This window comes from Atta colombica, unplaced genomic scaffold (genome assembly GCF_001594045.1).
Source record: "Atta colombica isolate Treedump-2 unplaced genomic scaffold, Acol1.0 scaffold126, whole genome shotgun sequence".
Classification (NCBI taxonomy): Eukaryota; Metazoa; Arthropoda; class Insecta; order Hymenoptera; family Formicidae; genus Atta; species Atta colombica.
The window spans coordinates 1,665,101-1,683,649 of NW_017259213.1; the positions used below are offsets into that span (position 1 = coordinate 1,665,101).

An 18,549-nucleotide genomic window follows, 5' to 3' on the forward strand; every position below is an offset into this window, starting at 1 on the left:
TTTAAAATTATATATGAGGTTAATTTTATGTAACTTTGAAAATTTTACACGAAGTAAAAAGAGATCTGTCTTTAATATTTGTATAGTATAAAATGAAACTTTATGGATCTCTTTCTTTAGTTACGCGACAATAAGAATTCAAGAGAAACTTTGCTCCTTTTAAAATATATTTTGAAAAATTTTTCTCTATTTCTTTGTTCAGAATATGGTGTAGTTATATAAAAAATTAGATATATTACTATTACTAAATAACAAGCGAAAAAAGTTTATATCACACATCTAATAAAAGTTAAATATATTTGTACGCTAGAAAAACATGTGCATAATCAGTCGAAGTTATATTAGATTTTTGTTGCCAGTTTCCAACGAATTTCTGATGTTTGTTTGCTTTTGATTGATTTATATTATTCAAAATTTCTATACTATTTAATATAATTATTCTGTACATAAAAAATATCTGCGATAGATATAGAAATGTTATTTATGGAATTTTAACAATCACACATTTATACGTGCACATTTATATTTGCGCGTATATAATATACATATATAAAAGACACGAAGCCCATTTAGAAGGACAAATGAGATGAATTGTAATTGTTATTCCCTCTAAAAAGACCATGTTACATTTTAAATGTTAAAATGCATGTGCTGTCTGTATGAAATAAATTACGTAACTTTCATTGATGCTGAAATGTTTTCTTTTAAAGTTCAAGTATATAATATACATAATGGAATAATTTTTAGATATAATATATATAGGAAATACATATAGATGATAAAAATGCGTAAGTTGATTCTCCATTGTGAAGGTTATTTAAGGTTAAAATTATTTTCATTAATCTATATAACGATCAAACATTTGAAATTTATTAATACTAATATAAGCAATAAATATTATACTTTTAAAGAGAAATTATTTTATAGGATATATATTGAATAAACTCTAAATTTTTGAAAAATTATTAAAAAATGTATTTTAATTTTATAAAAATGTAATTTAGGTATATATAAATGACAAAAAAAAAATAAAACTTCTTTAATGTAAAATTATCTATATCAATAACACTGAAAAATTCATATTGTTCTAACATATATTAAATGTACATTTATATGTATATTAAAAATATTTATCATTATTAATTTTTTTATTATTATTAATTTCAAGGAATTATTAAAATAACCTCCTTTTTTTTATTAAATATTAGCAATGATTAAGAAAGTAATTTTATACAATAATTACAAAAAATTCAAAAACGCAAAAAAGTTTTCCGTAACTTTATTAATATATGTATATCTCTGAAACATTTAATTTTGCAAGTTTTACTCATAATTAGAATTTAACTCATAGTTGAAATCGTTATCTTAATGAATAATAAAATAGCTTTGAAACGTCTAAGTTAAATTTAAAGTACCGGGAAAATGTCGCAGTCCGCGGAAATACGTAATCCGCTTCTTCGAAGTTGAGACGCGAAATCTGTTTTACCTTTATTCGTCTCCCTCCGGTGTCGTTTGCGCTGACACTTGGGAAGGCTTAACTGAAATTTATTTCTATACATGGTAATGATCGTTTGTCATAAAAAATAAGAATACAAAACTTCTATGAAAGTAGTATTGACGTGATATCGATCAACAGTCAAGGACTATTTCTTTTTAATTTTATAGATTCATATTGTATTATTTCCGCTCTGAATGCCGCTATAATATTTCGAAGTATGGAAATATGCTGCTGTCAATTATGAATGCCGAGAGTGCGAAGTATATCTCTCTTACTGACACTGACTGGTGATTATTAGAAGACCGCAGCTAGCGTGATAACTGCATAATTGCATCCGACTGACAAATGATTGAAGTATTTCCGAAATTTCCCGCATTAGATTTATTGCAGTAGCACTCATTCACACACACACACACACACACACACACACACACACACACACACACACCACGCACGCACGCACGCACGCACGCACGCACGCACACACGCACAAAATACACACCACATATAGTATTTTAGATGGCGCCTAAACAATTACAGAGCGAATATTTATATTATAAAACTAATCTTGATATCACACACATTACATACACAAACATTATTAACTGATATTTAATAACTTTTTCCGTAAATTTTATCCTAAATATATGTTATATATTGTTATAATATTGAATGACAGTTCAGTGATATCACAGAATCGCATTATTAATTTATAATTTCATTGTATATATTTACTCATGTAAATTCTAAAAACTTTATACATTCGAAACAAATTAACATGATCTTTTGATTAATATTTTTATTAATACTGATACATGTAACAATGAGATAACATTACACAATTAATCAGTGTCTCACATTCTATATACACATTATGGTTAACACGGCATTTAACACCTTGCGTGCACAGTGTTACTATCTCAACTCGCTCAAAAATTTCTTTTTTCTTACCGTATCGTGCGTCCGAGATTATAATTAGATGCTGGTAACGTTGTATTTATTAATATCAAGTTTATTAAACTAATTTTGCGTGTAATATCAATATCATGATAAATCGAGATTAAAGGATATGATAAGAATTATATCTAAGGTCATAAACATCCATAATTATATAATAAATTTGTATTAAATTATTTTTATGCTGATAGTCTTCAATATACATAATCATGCATTCATGCGTGCGTAATCATTTCACATGCTTAATCATTTTGAGACTGATAACAAAAGCATTGATATAATTATAGCCTTGACTCTTACACAAAAAAGTTCCAACAATATGTCATCGGTTTTATTAAAATAGATATCATCCAGACTAGATGGAGTTGTACACGTGCAATCCAGTTGTGCGTATTAAACATCCAATTGAACTTTTTAACTGGCCGTTATTAGTCTTATTGTTCTTTCTACAGAATAATGCTGTATCTACTTGTGAAATGTACAAGAGAGACAGCGGTTAGCAATAGAATGATTAAAAGCTTAATTAATATGACCATCACGGAGCTGGAATATTCGGAGGATATTTTAAATTCTACGTTGCCGCGAAAAACTTTATATGAACACGAAACCTAATAACTTTATCGGATTAGCGTCCGCTAGTCACGACGATGGTCCTTCCAATGATTTATCCACATCTCCATTTATTCAACTTTGCAAAAAAAAAAGAATACCCTTCTTTTTGATTCCTGAAATCTCACTCGGTGGAGTTACGGCATTGCAGTGCGCTGAGGCCCTCTCCACCTATCGTCGAATCGATTCGATAGAGGCTCTTCCACACGTTTCTAGTATCAGCGACCGTGCCCATATACAGCTGTCGATGTTTCAGTCCGCTTCGCTCTTTCCTCTCACTGAGTTATAACGGTTGACAGGATCCTATATATACGCGGGGAAGTATTACATAATGCGCCGGTGGATGGATAGGAAAAAAAAATTTACGGGCGAGATAGCATGAATTTAGTCATCAACTTAAGCGACCGCAGAAACCCTTGGATATTTTACGGCTCGTGCGACACTATAAGCGTTAAATTCGGGTGTAGACGTAGGTAAACTAGTCGTAAACGTTTTAGCACTATATGTACTTTCTCGAAATATTGTAAAATAAAACGTGTTTATAGATATTCATGTATCGTTGTCATAAATGTACTAAAATAAATAAGTGCGAAGTCGAAAAATAAACAATAATGATAGCTGACATTTAACAGGTTTCTCAAGTATTATTACTAAAAGATAAGCGAAGATGATCCAAGAACAGCATCAAAGAATTGATACTTTCTATATTACTTGATTATCAAGCGTAAAAGTTGTTTTAATCAATGACTTTCGATTGAAAAATTTAAAAATATGTAGGAATTTGCTTGCTTATTAAATACTTTAACTACCTTTTTATTCTTACACATCTGAAATTTTATTATATAACATTTTATCGAATAAAGTTTAGAATAAACTCTATATCGATAATTCCTTATCTTTTAGATATATAACGAAGTTATTAAAATACTTTGTCATTATCTGAGTTTGGCATTTTAATAATTTTCGAAAAATATTAATTTTTATAACTAAATAGATATAATGGTGTATGAATAAAATTTCGTTTAATTTTATTGAAGACATTTAATAAAATATGCTGAAATTTTTAATTTCAGGAATTCACTTTTGAAATATATATAGTGTATTGTACACGATAAATCGCACTCTTTTTGTTTAATCGATTATCGCAGCGTAACGGATTACAAGTTTGTAAATATAGTAAATGAGCACATCGATTTAATTATTAACGCGTTATGCGCGCGCAACTAAGCATAGCTTTTTTTATTATCGCGTCTCTTACCACATCTCATCTCTATCTCGCTGCAATAATTTTACATTTAAACGACAAAAAACGGTAACTATTGTCAATGTGTTAATTATTTATACACAATACTTAACATCGACCAAACATAGATTCTTATGTCAGTAACTTATGTTGATTGAACAACGTTTAACGGTGTTATTATGTTTTTATAACTACAATTCTTGATGCAAATACAAACGTAACATTCGAAGTATTTGTACTACTGACGCTGTCGCTCTGTGCCTTTGTTACATATAGCGCATAATAATTAACAACCATATTGGTTTCTTGTAAAACCTCGACCTACTTTTCTGCCGAACACCGAGTACGTATCTCCTTTGTACTCTGCCGTCGAGTATATATTTCTTTAATCTTTTTTTAGTACAATATCGTTTTCTCCCCGGTTCAAAGATTATTCAAACATCATATATATATGTTCGCGTATTTACTATATATAAAATGGCTCTATTTTTCAGAATATCCACTTCATAAAATGAAAGAATAATACTTATTAAATATTGTTATTATACAAACTGTGTTATGACAGCTGTTATATTTTATCACATGCACCAGATAGCAGTTGCTTAGTAGCATTAAGCTTAATGAATATTTGAGGACTCGGCTTATGAAATGATAGGCGGTATAATGAGCCAGGAGATCCGCAATTCACCATAATTAATGATATAGTAGATTTAACGATATAGTAATATCATTACTAATGAAGATAGTAGATTCGCGGATGGAATCACTGTTGAAATACCACGATCCCGTATTCCATCAGTGTTTTTTGTCGTAAAGAACAATGTGACACAACGAGAGTTTTCACGGTGGAAATATGGAAATTGAGGGCGCGGCCTCGTCACACGATGGCGCCGAGCAAATTGAACAATAATCCGCAGACTCGGCGGCCGCTGGGTCAGCTGTAATCGCTGGGGTAAGTGTCGCGCTAAGTGGAACGTGGCCATAGCAAAATAATGGCGTGATTGTTAGAGAAAAGTCACAAGTTCTCTGTCCACACATACAACACACATACACACACACACACACACACACACACACACACACACACACACACACACACACATACATCAGGAAACTGATATGTTTCGCGAGATTTCTCAATACAGGCGGTTGAAAAGATTCCCTTCCCTCACTTTTTTAATAATTTAAATGTACTTGATGTTTACTGCATGAATTGGACTTTTCGAATTGGATATTTCGTTAAACTAAGTCGGAACGAATTTATTTTACCGAAGTGGCGTATGTACTGCCGGTCAACAGCAATCATGTACACTAGAGTGCATTACGATATTAAATACATTAGATTTCATTAGAGCTTTAAAATAAATATTAAAAGATTTAAGTATTAAAGTATTAAAAGCTTTATTCAGTAGAATGAAAATTTCAGCAAGTTCAATAGTTGATTAAAATGTATGCGACCATCTCGACTTAAGTACTTTGCAAACGCAAACATTCTCCCTCTCAGAAGTATACATATGTTCAGACTGAACTGCTTTCGAAATGTTATTCCTCAAGTAAGCACAGCATAGATATAGGTCGACCTGATCGATGTGCTCGCGATCGCAACCTCATAATTGCCGCCGTAAATCTTCCGTCATAATCTGCTCCTTTGTCTCGTAAAGAAGAAAAAAGGGAAGAGAAAATATTCCTGCCACAATTGAGAATTAGACCGTCCTCGAGAGGAATTTCTGTTGGATCTAGAAAAGGGTAAGAGTCTCGAAAGAGATAAAATATATAGACAATGAAAATTATTGGCTTGCAGATCATACAGCATGTCGTGTTAAATTGTACAATAGTTCATCGTGGATTGCCGGTAATTGTTACAACTCGAATCACTGGAACGCAATTCCAACAGCCATAAAGTGATGATTGTATGTACTTCCGAAGTGACACATATACATGCAGCCTCCGAGGCGTAATGTAGGTCAATATCACTATCACCTTTCTTTTACTTTTAATCGGAAAGTAATTTTGCGCAATGCGCTTAATCGTAATGATTTTTTAACGAGAGTCAGAATTTAACAAGGCTAATCTCATTAAGAACTTGTATATATAATTATTCTCGTGTGCAGAATACGCTCGTGTCGCGATTTCAATGTATAAATGTTCACGTGTAGGAAAGTTATACAGTAGGAAAGTTATTTCCTAATACTTCAAATATTGTCACTATCATATCTTATCATATCTTTTATTATTTAATTACTTAGAATGATTAAGAAAGATTAAATAATTGTACACATTTTAAAAGTTTAATCAAATTTTTAACAGTAATTAGTATATTCATTTCTTTCACTTTGCATTTTATTTATATGCTTTAAGTTGAATGTGGAAAAATAAATATATTCTGTATTCTCTCGTCTTACGCGCGCGAGGCGCTAAGCGAGTTTAAAGATGGCACATTAATTTTAGCATATACTTTTTATGCACATATGTTTAACTATAAAGATTCAGGAGACACGATTTTAATTCATTCAAATGGATTTTACTTAGTCATTTACGTGTTAATTAAATTATAAAATATTCGCTCGAAGTTTTTATTGCATTTTCATAGAACGAATTGTATATATAATATATGTAATTTATAATCAAAATTTTCGATTAATCTCCATTTTTGAAAGAAGGAATGTTTTGATATGGAAGATGCAGTTATTGGAATTTTTATTGGTTTTTCTTAGTCTTCATTGTCTGTTCTTCCTATTTTTCACACTGATGACCATATCGATCTCACGAAGAGTTTCCAATCCAGCCGTTTATTTTACTCAAGATTATCCTCGAGATCGAGGCACTTAAAGAATTCCACGAATTAATCAGAGAGAATTATCACTTTGAAACTTTTGCATTACACATAATAATATTTCTTTTTGTTTGCTGATGGCGACAGTGATAGCCAAACGATTATTTACTTAAATTGGCCCACTCTACAAAAGAAAATGCAAGTACCAAATTTTATCATTTTTAATATTTGTCTCTTTATTACGCTTTTTCGTGCTATTTCTATTCGCAATTCTTAAGAGCACGTTGTATTGTAACTCGTCGTAATTTACCGCTACTGAAATATGCTTTGATGTTTCTGAATTAAATTGTGTTAAACTAGTTTGTCTCAAGTTATTTTAGATTACATTCTCGTAAAATATCATTCCACGAATTACCGCAACAATCGGTATCGCCACAACTTTGATGTTTCCTAATTAAATATATTAGATCGTTCAATCTTGTCGCTGCAGCACTACTAGCAAATGGCAGAAAGCTGGTTGGTGAATGAGCGCCATTATAATACATACTGAGGAGGAGAATTTAATGCAGCTTGACTTCTCACAAAAGACAACAAACCGCTTATCGCTCTATTCTTATGGGCATTTAATTATAAAGCGTTTGCAATCATCTTTATGAATATTAGCTAAGTTTCGCTGAGATTAATATCGCATTATTGTACTGTTTACATCGGAATGATTCGTAAACTATTTTTTACGTGTAGTAATTTGATAATTTGTGAAATAAATCTTTCACATATTTTTTCAAGTACTTAAAATATAAAGAATTAATTTTTCTATTGTTAAAGGCTAAGCAATTAACTTTGTTAATATTTATAAACATATATTAGAAACTTGAAGGAATTTCATAATTGAAAAGATATAATGGAAGTATGTCAGAAACAATAATTTTATTGTTTATTAATATAATTTAACGCAGGTCTGCGAATCAAAAATGGATATTGGGATGGATGAATGAAAATAGCGAGTTTATACACTGAGAAAAAATATAGTCAATTTTAATAAATATTTAGTTCAATTCTGCCAACTAAATATTTACTTACAGTAAATAAATATTTATTCAGTAAAAAAAAATGATTGTTAAATCAAATTAACATTTCTTGTATCAAATAAATATATCTTTATATTTAATAAATATTTAATTGGCAAGTATTCAACTAAAATATTTCAACTAAATATTTATTAAAATTGACTATATTTTTTTTCAGTGTACGACATGATTATGTATAGTCGAAACAAATGTCAAATGTCAAGTATTAATTTGTAATCCTATGTCTTTTGCATCGTTTAACGAGTGATATCACTTTCTATTCTAATAATGTGACAATCGCTGTTTACTATCTTTAAAACCTCTTTTTCAATGTCCTCAAGTAACAATAACTTGTTTTGAAGCTATTACGCGTTCACGCCCGCGTGAAATTCATCTTCCAAGGCAAGTGCTTTAATTAAATGTCAATTCGATATTTTTCGCATCATTTGACATCGGTCAACATTGCTTTACGTTCCAGGCTTTAATTGAAGACGTGTTTCAAATCAAGCGTGTGTCGCTGTTTCTTTTTTGAAAAAACATTTGCTTTTGTTAAATTTTATACGTACTATGCATGTCACACCGCTTTCCCACTCGCGATAAATGCTACTTTCGGTTTTTCCTTCATGCGGAAAACACCAAATCTCAAAACGAATTACAGTGGTCTGCCTGTGACAGCACCACGGTGCTTACGCGACAAATATTTTTATGTAACATACAAACTACAAACACATACATACACATCCACACAACGCGTCTATGTTCAAGAGTACGTGCAAATAAAACGAAGTCGTGCGAGTTAGATGATAAAAGAATCGGCTTACCAAAAGCTATTGCAATTGCAATCATGATATTAATAGTTTTAAATTCCATCATTATTTATTTTAATCACTGTAAGATTAGCACTTTTAGTGCTACTCTTATAAGTAAAAGCAAACATACGAAAAATGCATGCTCCTGAAGAAATAATCGATATTTTAAAGATTTAATGGGAAGCTAAGATTTCTTTTTTTTTTCCTTCTTAAATAATAAACGCCGACTGATTGAACGCACGCTGCTTAAAAGATATGGTTAGACGAAAATACTGTAAGATCAAGATCCACTGCGCAGTGAATTTAAAGGTTAAAGATGGAATTATAAAGTTTATCGAATTATTACATTATTAATTTATTGCCACATTATTCAAATTCAAAACATCAACAGCAATACATAACATACGATTTTATCAACACGAAAAATTACGCATTATGTAAGCTTGCAACGTGCAGCCGTGTCGTAAAAAAAGAATGACAGTTAGAAAAGTATATAATCGAAGGAGTCGGTAGTTACAAAATCTTTTATTTTCTTTGAGTAATCATTATAATTTTTTAGTTTGGAACTTTCAATATGTGTGTATGAGTTATAATTTGTGACTGTTGGCTTCTACGACTTCACACATTTTTTCGACTGTTATCTGTGTATCAGTCAATGTTTAAGCTTTCGTAAGCACCGCATTATTGTTGAACTGTTTGTTAGTATTATCACGAGCTAGCTAAAAAACATTTGATCGTTATTGTGATTGTAACTGAATGTTTCTTGCTTGCAGCACCAGAGCGCCGCCCAGGCATTGGTGAGTCGCATGTATCTTTCTTTTCTTTCTTCCTTATATGCACATTTTATGTATGTCTTTACATTTTTATCGCTATTCCGTTACTGAAATTGCCAATCTTTCTCGTGGTATGTTAAAATTGAGATAGATAATTACATTTTGTAAATACTAATTTTTATTGTATAAATATAACAAATGTGTGTTGATTATTTTTTATTAATCCACGAGAAGAGATTGAATGAAATTAACATCAATGATATTTTTATTAAATCATAATCAGAGCTGCATCATGATATATATGTGTAAAAAATTACACTACCTTTTTATTCATGAAATGTGTGTCCTGTGTATACAGCGTATAATATGATTTTTTTTAATTCTACACGTTACAACAGAATACATAGACGCAATTCAGTTTAAATTGTATGAGTAACAACTTAAAACAAAACAATATTTTAAACAAAATACACAAATATTTATAATTAAACGATATAAATAGTATAATAATTAAAATACTTATAGATTTTAATTACATATTTTCTTTCATAAAACAACATTACATTATTTATATTGAATATTATATTGCAAAAAGAATAATGTTCTCTGATGAAATAAGGTAAGTTGGATCAAGAAACCAGAAAGTTAAAATCTTTAAACTTTTAAAGCACAATTTTTACACGATGCTCATATACTAACTTTTAACAAATTCTATCAAGATCGAGTTTTCTAAACTCGCTTCAGTTCTTCTCTAATCCCTTCGGAAATATCCTAAATATATGAAATTTAATTTACATTAATAACTTCCGCGAGCCCATAATTTATTTTACAACATGCCATTCTTAAATTTTCTGATATATTTATATACAGTGTTCTACATATCTACATTTAATTACTCATCAAAGCACTTTCTTTTCTTTTTCTCTTTGTGATTAAATTCTTGACAGATATGACGAACAAGAGTAAGTAAAATTGATTGTAAAATTCATGATGTTTAATTAAGATAAAGCTATATACATAATTATATTTATACATACGGTTACATACTTACGCTTAATCAATACAATGTTTAACTGAATCACATCGATCCGGAGATCGCGATACAGCACAAAAATAACTCATCACTGTATTTCAATGAACAATCAGCGAGATTGTTTTGCGTGGTCGATGAAAGCTCGTGCTGGTCCGATACGAGGCGGAGGCGGAACGATGGTCGGATGCATGTGAATATAAATTTATCTACAGCTTCGATGACCTCGTCTCGCTTTGATAAATCTTCGACAATATCGGTGCCGATTTTCCGAAGCATCTCCGAATTGCGATTCAGAAATGCATCAGCCACAAGCGACGCTTATTCTTGCGTATGCCACGATGTCAGATGATTCGTTGAACACCATAGGATGCAACAGCTCTTCGTTGTTCGTTGTAGTACGAAATAATTTACTCCTGATGGACGGCGCGGAAAATCCAATCGCTCGGATAATTGAATTGTCGGACCGATCGGAGGGAATCTTCTGCAACCTTTCGCAAGATCGAGCTTTACTCTTTTTTTTTTTGCTGGTGTGCGCATCATCATCCGAACGGCTCCGACCAACCGTTCCTTAAAACGAGACTTCCGCAAGAGAATTTCCGCCTGACGAATCTCGACATATACCTGACAAACGTCGCTTAAGATACGAAGTCGTTTTCCTTGAATTATTCCTTCTTTAAATTTTATTTCACATCTAGGCTCGAGTTTTTAAAATGATATCACAATTAAGTTTTATTTATTATATATAGAAGCTTGTTTATGGCATGAATTCACCTAGTTTAGATCGAAAGATAGCATTAGAAATCGTTAAACAATGATGTCCAGAAATTGAATCGTTATGCGCAATAATTGGAAAAAAACTTTGTTTATGTTTTCACATTGATAAAAATCGATCGCATTTGCCAAACTTAAATCTTTATGAAGTATAAAAACGTCGTGTGAAATAATGTGACAACTGCAACGTAATGCGAAAGTTTGCGGTATTAAAAAAGTAAGTGAACACGCAGAGGATAGAATTTGTCGAAGATTCGTTTATTATTCTCTTTATCGTTATCTAGAATCCTATTCAGGAAAGCGTGTGCGAAACGATTTTGTACGGAAACACAAACTAGGTCGGAAGTATTGTAAAAGTTGTGTAATTGTGACTCCCTTATCGACTCAACTGGGATAACCGATTCGATGTGAGAGGCTCCGGCGAGACTCTCCAGTTAGTTTTGCACACTAGAACAGTCATAGAGTTATAAACTTCTTCTAATCTGAGGTTTGTAAGTGACTTTTTCCAATCGAAATAGTATCTACTAGTTACAATGGTGTGACATGTATCATCACGCCCATTAATTTTGTACGATCATGATCGAGTGTTTTGCTATTGAAAAGCACCGCAAATTCTTTAACACCTGCTTTCATAGAATACCGCGCGTTCTGTAATCTGTGATAGCCTTCTCTCTTTTCTTTTTGAATCTTTTAATCGAAATGTAGATGCATCATATGACATACATATTTTCAAAGTTCATCAATTTTTGAGAAGATACGTGAAATCAAATTGAAAATCGATTCGATTTAACTTTACTTTTTCAGTGATCTTCTCGTTATGCTTAATTGCGAAAAAGTTTTATAAAAACTTATGTCATCATGACATTAGCATATTTTTTTTAATGTAAGCTAAAATTTATTTTAAGGTGATTGATGAGATAAATATTGGGTTGTCCGGAAAATTCGTGCCGACTAACCTGCATAATTTAATAAATGTATACTAAAATTTAAATCTTCTGCGTTTCAATTTTCCTTCAAAAATCGGCACGAACCTTCCGGACAACCCAATATAATATCGCGTAATTTTATGTATGTTTGTCATTTGTCTTTAAAAGAAAAAAAAGATCATACAGTTGCCATAACATAAGAATATCCTTAATTTATTGCATTTTCTTGAAAAATTCGATAGAAAAGTGTAGGGATAAAAGTAATATAAGTACTTAATATGATAAATGCAACATTATCAATTTATTTAAAATTTAAATGTACAAATTTAAACATGTTTTAGCCAGTGAGTTCTATATACTATTGTTGAGTTGATACTATTTGAATTTTAGATAAACTTGCAATGTTATTGTCATTTCATGTTATTTTCATCCCTACACTTTTAATAAAAGTCAAAGAAAAAAAAATCTAACAAATATTAAATAAGATTATTATAAAAATAAATATATTTTTCAATAAAACTGTTTTTTTATTTTTCGTTAGATATAAAGGATATATATTATGTCAATTTGTGGAGGTGCTTGACGTTTATATAAGGCTAAGGCTGTACATCTAGAATTTGTTTTAATATATGTAATAAGTACTGTACATTATTATCATCACCTTAGCAATTCATTTATTAACAAGTAATAATAACATAAGTAATTTTATTTATTAGAAATTTTTTATATTATTACCTTTATAAAGGATAGAAAATATAATACCTTTCAGAGTTTATGCCAGTATATATTGATTATTTTTGAAACATTTATTGATTACAAATAAAAGCCGTGCAAACTTTAATTTATAGGGCTTTGAACAAATATTTCATTGCGTATATACATATCTTAATTCTTAATATTTTAATAATAATATATTTACGCAACAACTACGTAATATATGCATAAGGAAATAAAAAAACAAAATCAGTTGGATAGCGAAAAATTAATATTAGCTGAATTTAAAATTGAAAATAATAACAGAAAAACGATTGACATTTATTAACTGAGAACTTATTCCAGAATTAATAAAAATGTATAGCATCTATTATAAATATTATATATATAATTTAATTTTATAAATTATGTTATAAATTTTATATTATTAAAAATATATTGAGCTTATTACCACGGTATTACAATTACTAACAGTGTAATCTTCTCCTCTTTATTTTTTCACTGATTTTTTATCCGAAAATATTGAAGGCAGCGTTATGAAAATGTCGTGTGGATCATGCAAATATCGTAATTTATTCGATCACAAAGCAACAACAATAATATCATTCACTACTCTAAACGTCGAATTTAATACCCTGAACCCATTTAATTAAAATTTAAAAGACTCTTCTATGCATTTTAATTGCACATGCAAATTACGTTACGCGCACATGTCGTCTGTCAATATATTTTACCTACGCGCATATGTATATTATTATTTCAAAAGTATGTTGCCACTTCAAAAGTATGTTTACACTTATTTCTTTATAGATTTAATGTTATTCGTAGTAATTCAAATTAAATTACACAGTAATTTATGTAGTAACTATATTTACTTTTTCAATGATCGTACTCTCATACTTGTCTCCTTATCGGATAAACAAAACAAGAACAAAGATTAGTGACTCGTGGAAAACGTTCTTAATCAAATAAAAGATAAAAGAAGTTCACTCGTTCACGTTGAGCATGCAAATGAATACTTCAGCTTTGCTGTCTAAGCTAACGTAAAGCTTAATATGCAAGCAGTCTTATTATTCTATCATATGCAATTTTATTAATCATTTATCTTCTGACTCTCTCTTTCTTTTCCTTCCTTTCTCTTGCTTTGTTGAAAATTTTTATTTTAATATTCTTCTACAGTTACCTTTTATCCTAACTATATGAAGAACACACAAGTAGGTTAATAATAAAACTTAACTTAACGACTCTTACGCTTGTGTATCTAAACTATGTGCAACAGTAAAAATAGAATTTATTGCGATACTTATAACTTTACTTTTAGGGGTATTGTCGCCAATGACATTTTAGATTTAAATGACGCTTAAAGTATACTATGACGCAGAATAGAATTTTATATTACAATTCTGTGGTATAAGATATTGATTATAATGTCATACACGTGTAATATAGTGATATATACTTATATATTTTTGTCGCTTATTAATGTGTATAAAGTATACAAGTATTTAAGAAGAAAATACTTTTAATACAACTTTTAAGAGCTTCAAGATTATTCTTACAAAATATCTCTTATTCCTGGTCATCGATTATTACATTAAATTAGTATAATATAATGTTGGCCATTGCATGCACGAATATGACATAATCATTCGCGTTTTCATCAAAGATTGTAGTCGCTATAGCTATAGTTAAATAGCTTACTTGTATATATATACATGAACTATCCAGTATACATATTATGTACATACTCAAATTTCCGGAGCTTTAATATTAGCTACTGGTTCAAAGTGAATTTTCCAATTCAGCATCCAGTCTCTCTCTGTTACATCATGAAAAGAACAATATATAATCTTTCAATATGTTTTATAATAATGTATCATAATGTCATAATAATACACAATTGCAGTAATAATTGATTTCGTTATACGAAACAGATTATTATTAGTTCTCACAAAAGCTGATTTAATTAAAACACACTTGATTCGTGAATTGCTTCACTAATTAATCGCGTGTACTGCTTTAAATTTTATGATAATTGTTAGTGTTAATCCAGATTACATTTATTTATTCATGCTTCTTTTATAATCTACATTAATATGTGTGATGCATTATGTATCTATTCTTTAAGACAGAGGATTGAAGGAGACTATATTCATGTTTGTATAATATATTACATCGACATCTGTCTTTATAGAAAAACTATAATATATTACATCGACATCTGTCTTTATAGAAAAACTTGTTTCATTTCCTAACTCGAATGATTTTCCAGAAACAAAAAATCATGCATGTTTTATTCTCATCTTTCTCATATTCATAAGATACTTGATTTTACTACAAAATGAGAATGATAAGATGATATATATTAATATTACATTATATTAACTTAAAATGAAAAATGTTACATATTTTTTAATCTATTTAATCCGTTTAATAAAAAATTATTGCAAATAAAATACGCTTTTTCTGTTATATAAAAATTTCTTATTTTATCATGTGTAAGATAAATTGTTTTAAATTTAGTAAATGAATAGAAAGGTAAAAATTACATTCCTTAGAAATAAGAAGAAACGTCTTAAGTGTATAATAAAAGATATTTGCATGCACGTAATAATAAATGTAATCTCGATTTAAAATATTATCTGATGTTTCAGAATCATAAAGAACTATGAAAATGTTATGTATTCGTAAATTATTCTCATCACTCACGGTTACAAAAGTTGATCTTAAAAACATTTTGATATGGTATATCATGTTACAAAAACTGTTATAATTATTTTCATTTTTATAAACATGTAACTCTTGAACACATTTATATAAACTTTATTTAAGAGTATTAAATATAGTATTAATAATAAGAGTATTAAATAAAGTATTAAATATAAATAAATTTAAAAATAAATATAGCTAAAGCGATATAATTATCATTATTATAAATTTAATAGTAATCATACACTACATTTATAATTAAAAGAACGACATTTTCACTCCGTAAAGTTATCTCTCAGAGATTCTAATTTATTAATCAAATTAAATCGTTGTATTTTCATTAACGAATTAATGAAAACAAAATCATTTTTAGTTAAAAGAAATCTAAGAGATAGAAAAGAGAAAGCTGTGATTTTGCAGAATAAATACGTTGGATACAAACAGATTGCCCTCCTAATTATACATTTTTTCATATGCACTGATTTCTTTCCAATAGGAAAACGATTTTTTTCCAGATATATTATCTTTATGAAGTTGTATATTTTCGCGATCTTCTCTTTCACGAGCTTCTCTTTTACGAGCGCTCTTAATAAACTTATGACCCTCGCTCGCTTTTATCGCCGACTTCACGTTAATGTGGATATCCTGAGACAGGGAAGTGGGGCGTAAAATTTCCACAATCGCCATCGTTCCAATATTGAATTATATACAAAGAAAAAAAACACGCATATATATATAACTGATAATATAAAATTATGAACAATTTAGTTATAACAAGTTAATAAGAAAGGCTCATATGATTTGTTCAAAGATGATAATTCTAACAAAAAATTATATTTATTTGAAAATCAATATAAAAGACAATTAGAAGAAAAACTATTTTATTGAAAATATACATTTAACAGCTCTTATTATTTATTATGATATCTATTGCAGTTCTGGACATTTAAGTAAACGTTATATTCTAATATCATATTATAAAGATCGATTTTCTTGCAATGTAGCGCACGGTACTACATTATAACGTTATCTTCTATATCCTTAGAATAGTATGATCTCCGTCGATTGCTAATGTATAGGTGTTTTCGAGCGTAACTACTGTACTCACCGATAACAGGTCATTAATTATCACATCGGAAAACAGATAATCGCATAGGAGAACATTATCTGCGATATTGCGCATCGATTTTATCGCTTTTTCTTGCACTATTGGAAATATAGTTACTTTGTTTACATAATTATACCTTTCTATATTAATTTAAATCAAATTCGATCGTAGAATTAAGTTTACATTAAATTCATAATAATTTTTATATCAATTTGGTCATTTTTATTACGTTAATACATAATTTACTACACAATATAGATTTCTTATAAAACTGATTTCTTTGCACGTAACAGAATCAGTAATCTCAATTGCTTTGTCTGGCACAATCGTTATGTCCGACCTATTTCTTTTATTTTAAACTCGCTTTTATAGAAAACAAGTAGGCGGTTTTGTGGAACCAAGATAAGCTTCCTAACTATCGAATGCAAACGTGATATGCGTTGCTAGCACAAAAATACTTGGAAAAGTCGTAAAACGATATATTTAATGTGCATGGAGAAAATACGAGACTTAGCCTCTAGAAAATATACAGGCACGATCAGTATACTGGTACACGAGCGCAAAATCAATTTTCTTTAAAAACGAGCGATGATAGCTACATGATACTCGACATTATGTTAACATTTTATCGAAACTTTACCGAAATGATAATAAAAGCGTCGATAAGATCAAGTTCTCTCGAAAGTAAAGAAGAAAGATCTCCCTATGTAATTATAATTAAAATATTGTGGTTACTTGAATATATAATTTATTAATGATTATGCAAAAGTTGAATAAAACAGAAATTGAGAAGATATAGCGCTCGCGTACATTAACAATTTAGCTCTGCATTTGACACACAGCTGTGTAACAAAGACTTGTAACTTTGATGCAACGTGGTTTCGTAACGATAGTTATTTCTGAAATGCAAACTATAACTTTGTCCAATCCTTGTGACAAACGTATAAAAGCGAACAATAATTATGGAAAATACATCGTCGCAAAACATAAATTAAATTGACGATTATGATATTTTAATTAACTGCAGTTAATTGTATATTTTATTATGATAAAAAAGCTTTTTATGATAATATATATATTTATATGTAATGCATAATTATTTGTAGCATTATTATATGTATCAAATTTTTATTATACAACAAAAAACTTTTGGTTTTAACAGATTTTTGAAAAGAATAGAATCTTTAATATATTGTTTTTTTAATTTAATTGATATATAAAATTTCTATAACCTTTTATAGTAAATATAATAATACAACAGTCAGGTAAGAAAGAAAACAAACAAAAGAAAATTTTTCTAATTTATTATAGAATGTATTTTCTTATTATCTACTTACTACAGTTTTTATTACTAATGTATTATTTGACAATTATTCAGTATCTTAATTATTATAACTTGACGAATCTAAGTAATGTGCTAAGAACAAAGAATATATTGAAAAAATAGTTTTCAATTTTTGTTACTTAAAGCAAGTTTTGTTATTATAGGAGATTTTGAGATCCATCTCTCTCTCTCTCTCTCTCTCTCTCTCTCTCTCTCTCTCTCTCTCTCTCTCTCC

The 18,549-nt window shown here is 29.4% G+C and overlaps 1 protein-coding gene across 3 annotated transcripts in view; it reads left to right on the forward strand.

Annotated features, from left to right (window-relative positions):
• LOC108684055 (sodium/potassium/calcium exchanger Nckx30C) overlaps positions 1 to 18,549 on the forward strand; it is a 61,339-nt gene that overhangs the window by 3,884 nt on the left and 38,906 nt on the right. For 2 of the 3 annotated variants that reach the window (XM_018188077.1, XM_018188079.1), the window contains exon 2: positions 9,730 to 9,753. The exons of the other annotated variant lie outside the window; for it this stretch is intronic. In XM_018188077.1, coding sequence (XP_018043566.1) covers positions 9,730 to 9,753 — 24 coding nt within the window. The remainder of the gene's footprint in view (positions 1 to 9,729; positions 9,754 to 18,549) is intronic. 3 annotated transcript variants of the gene reach the window in all.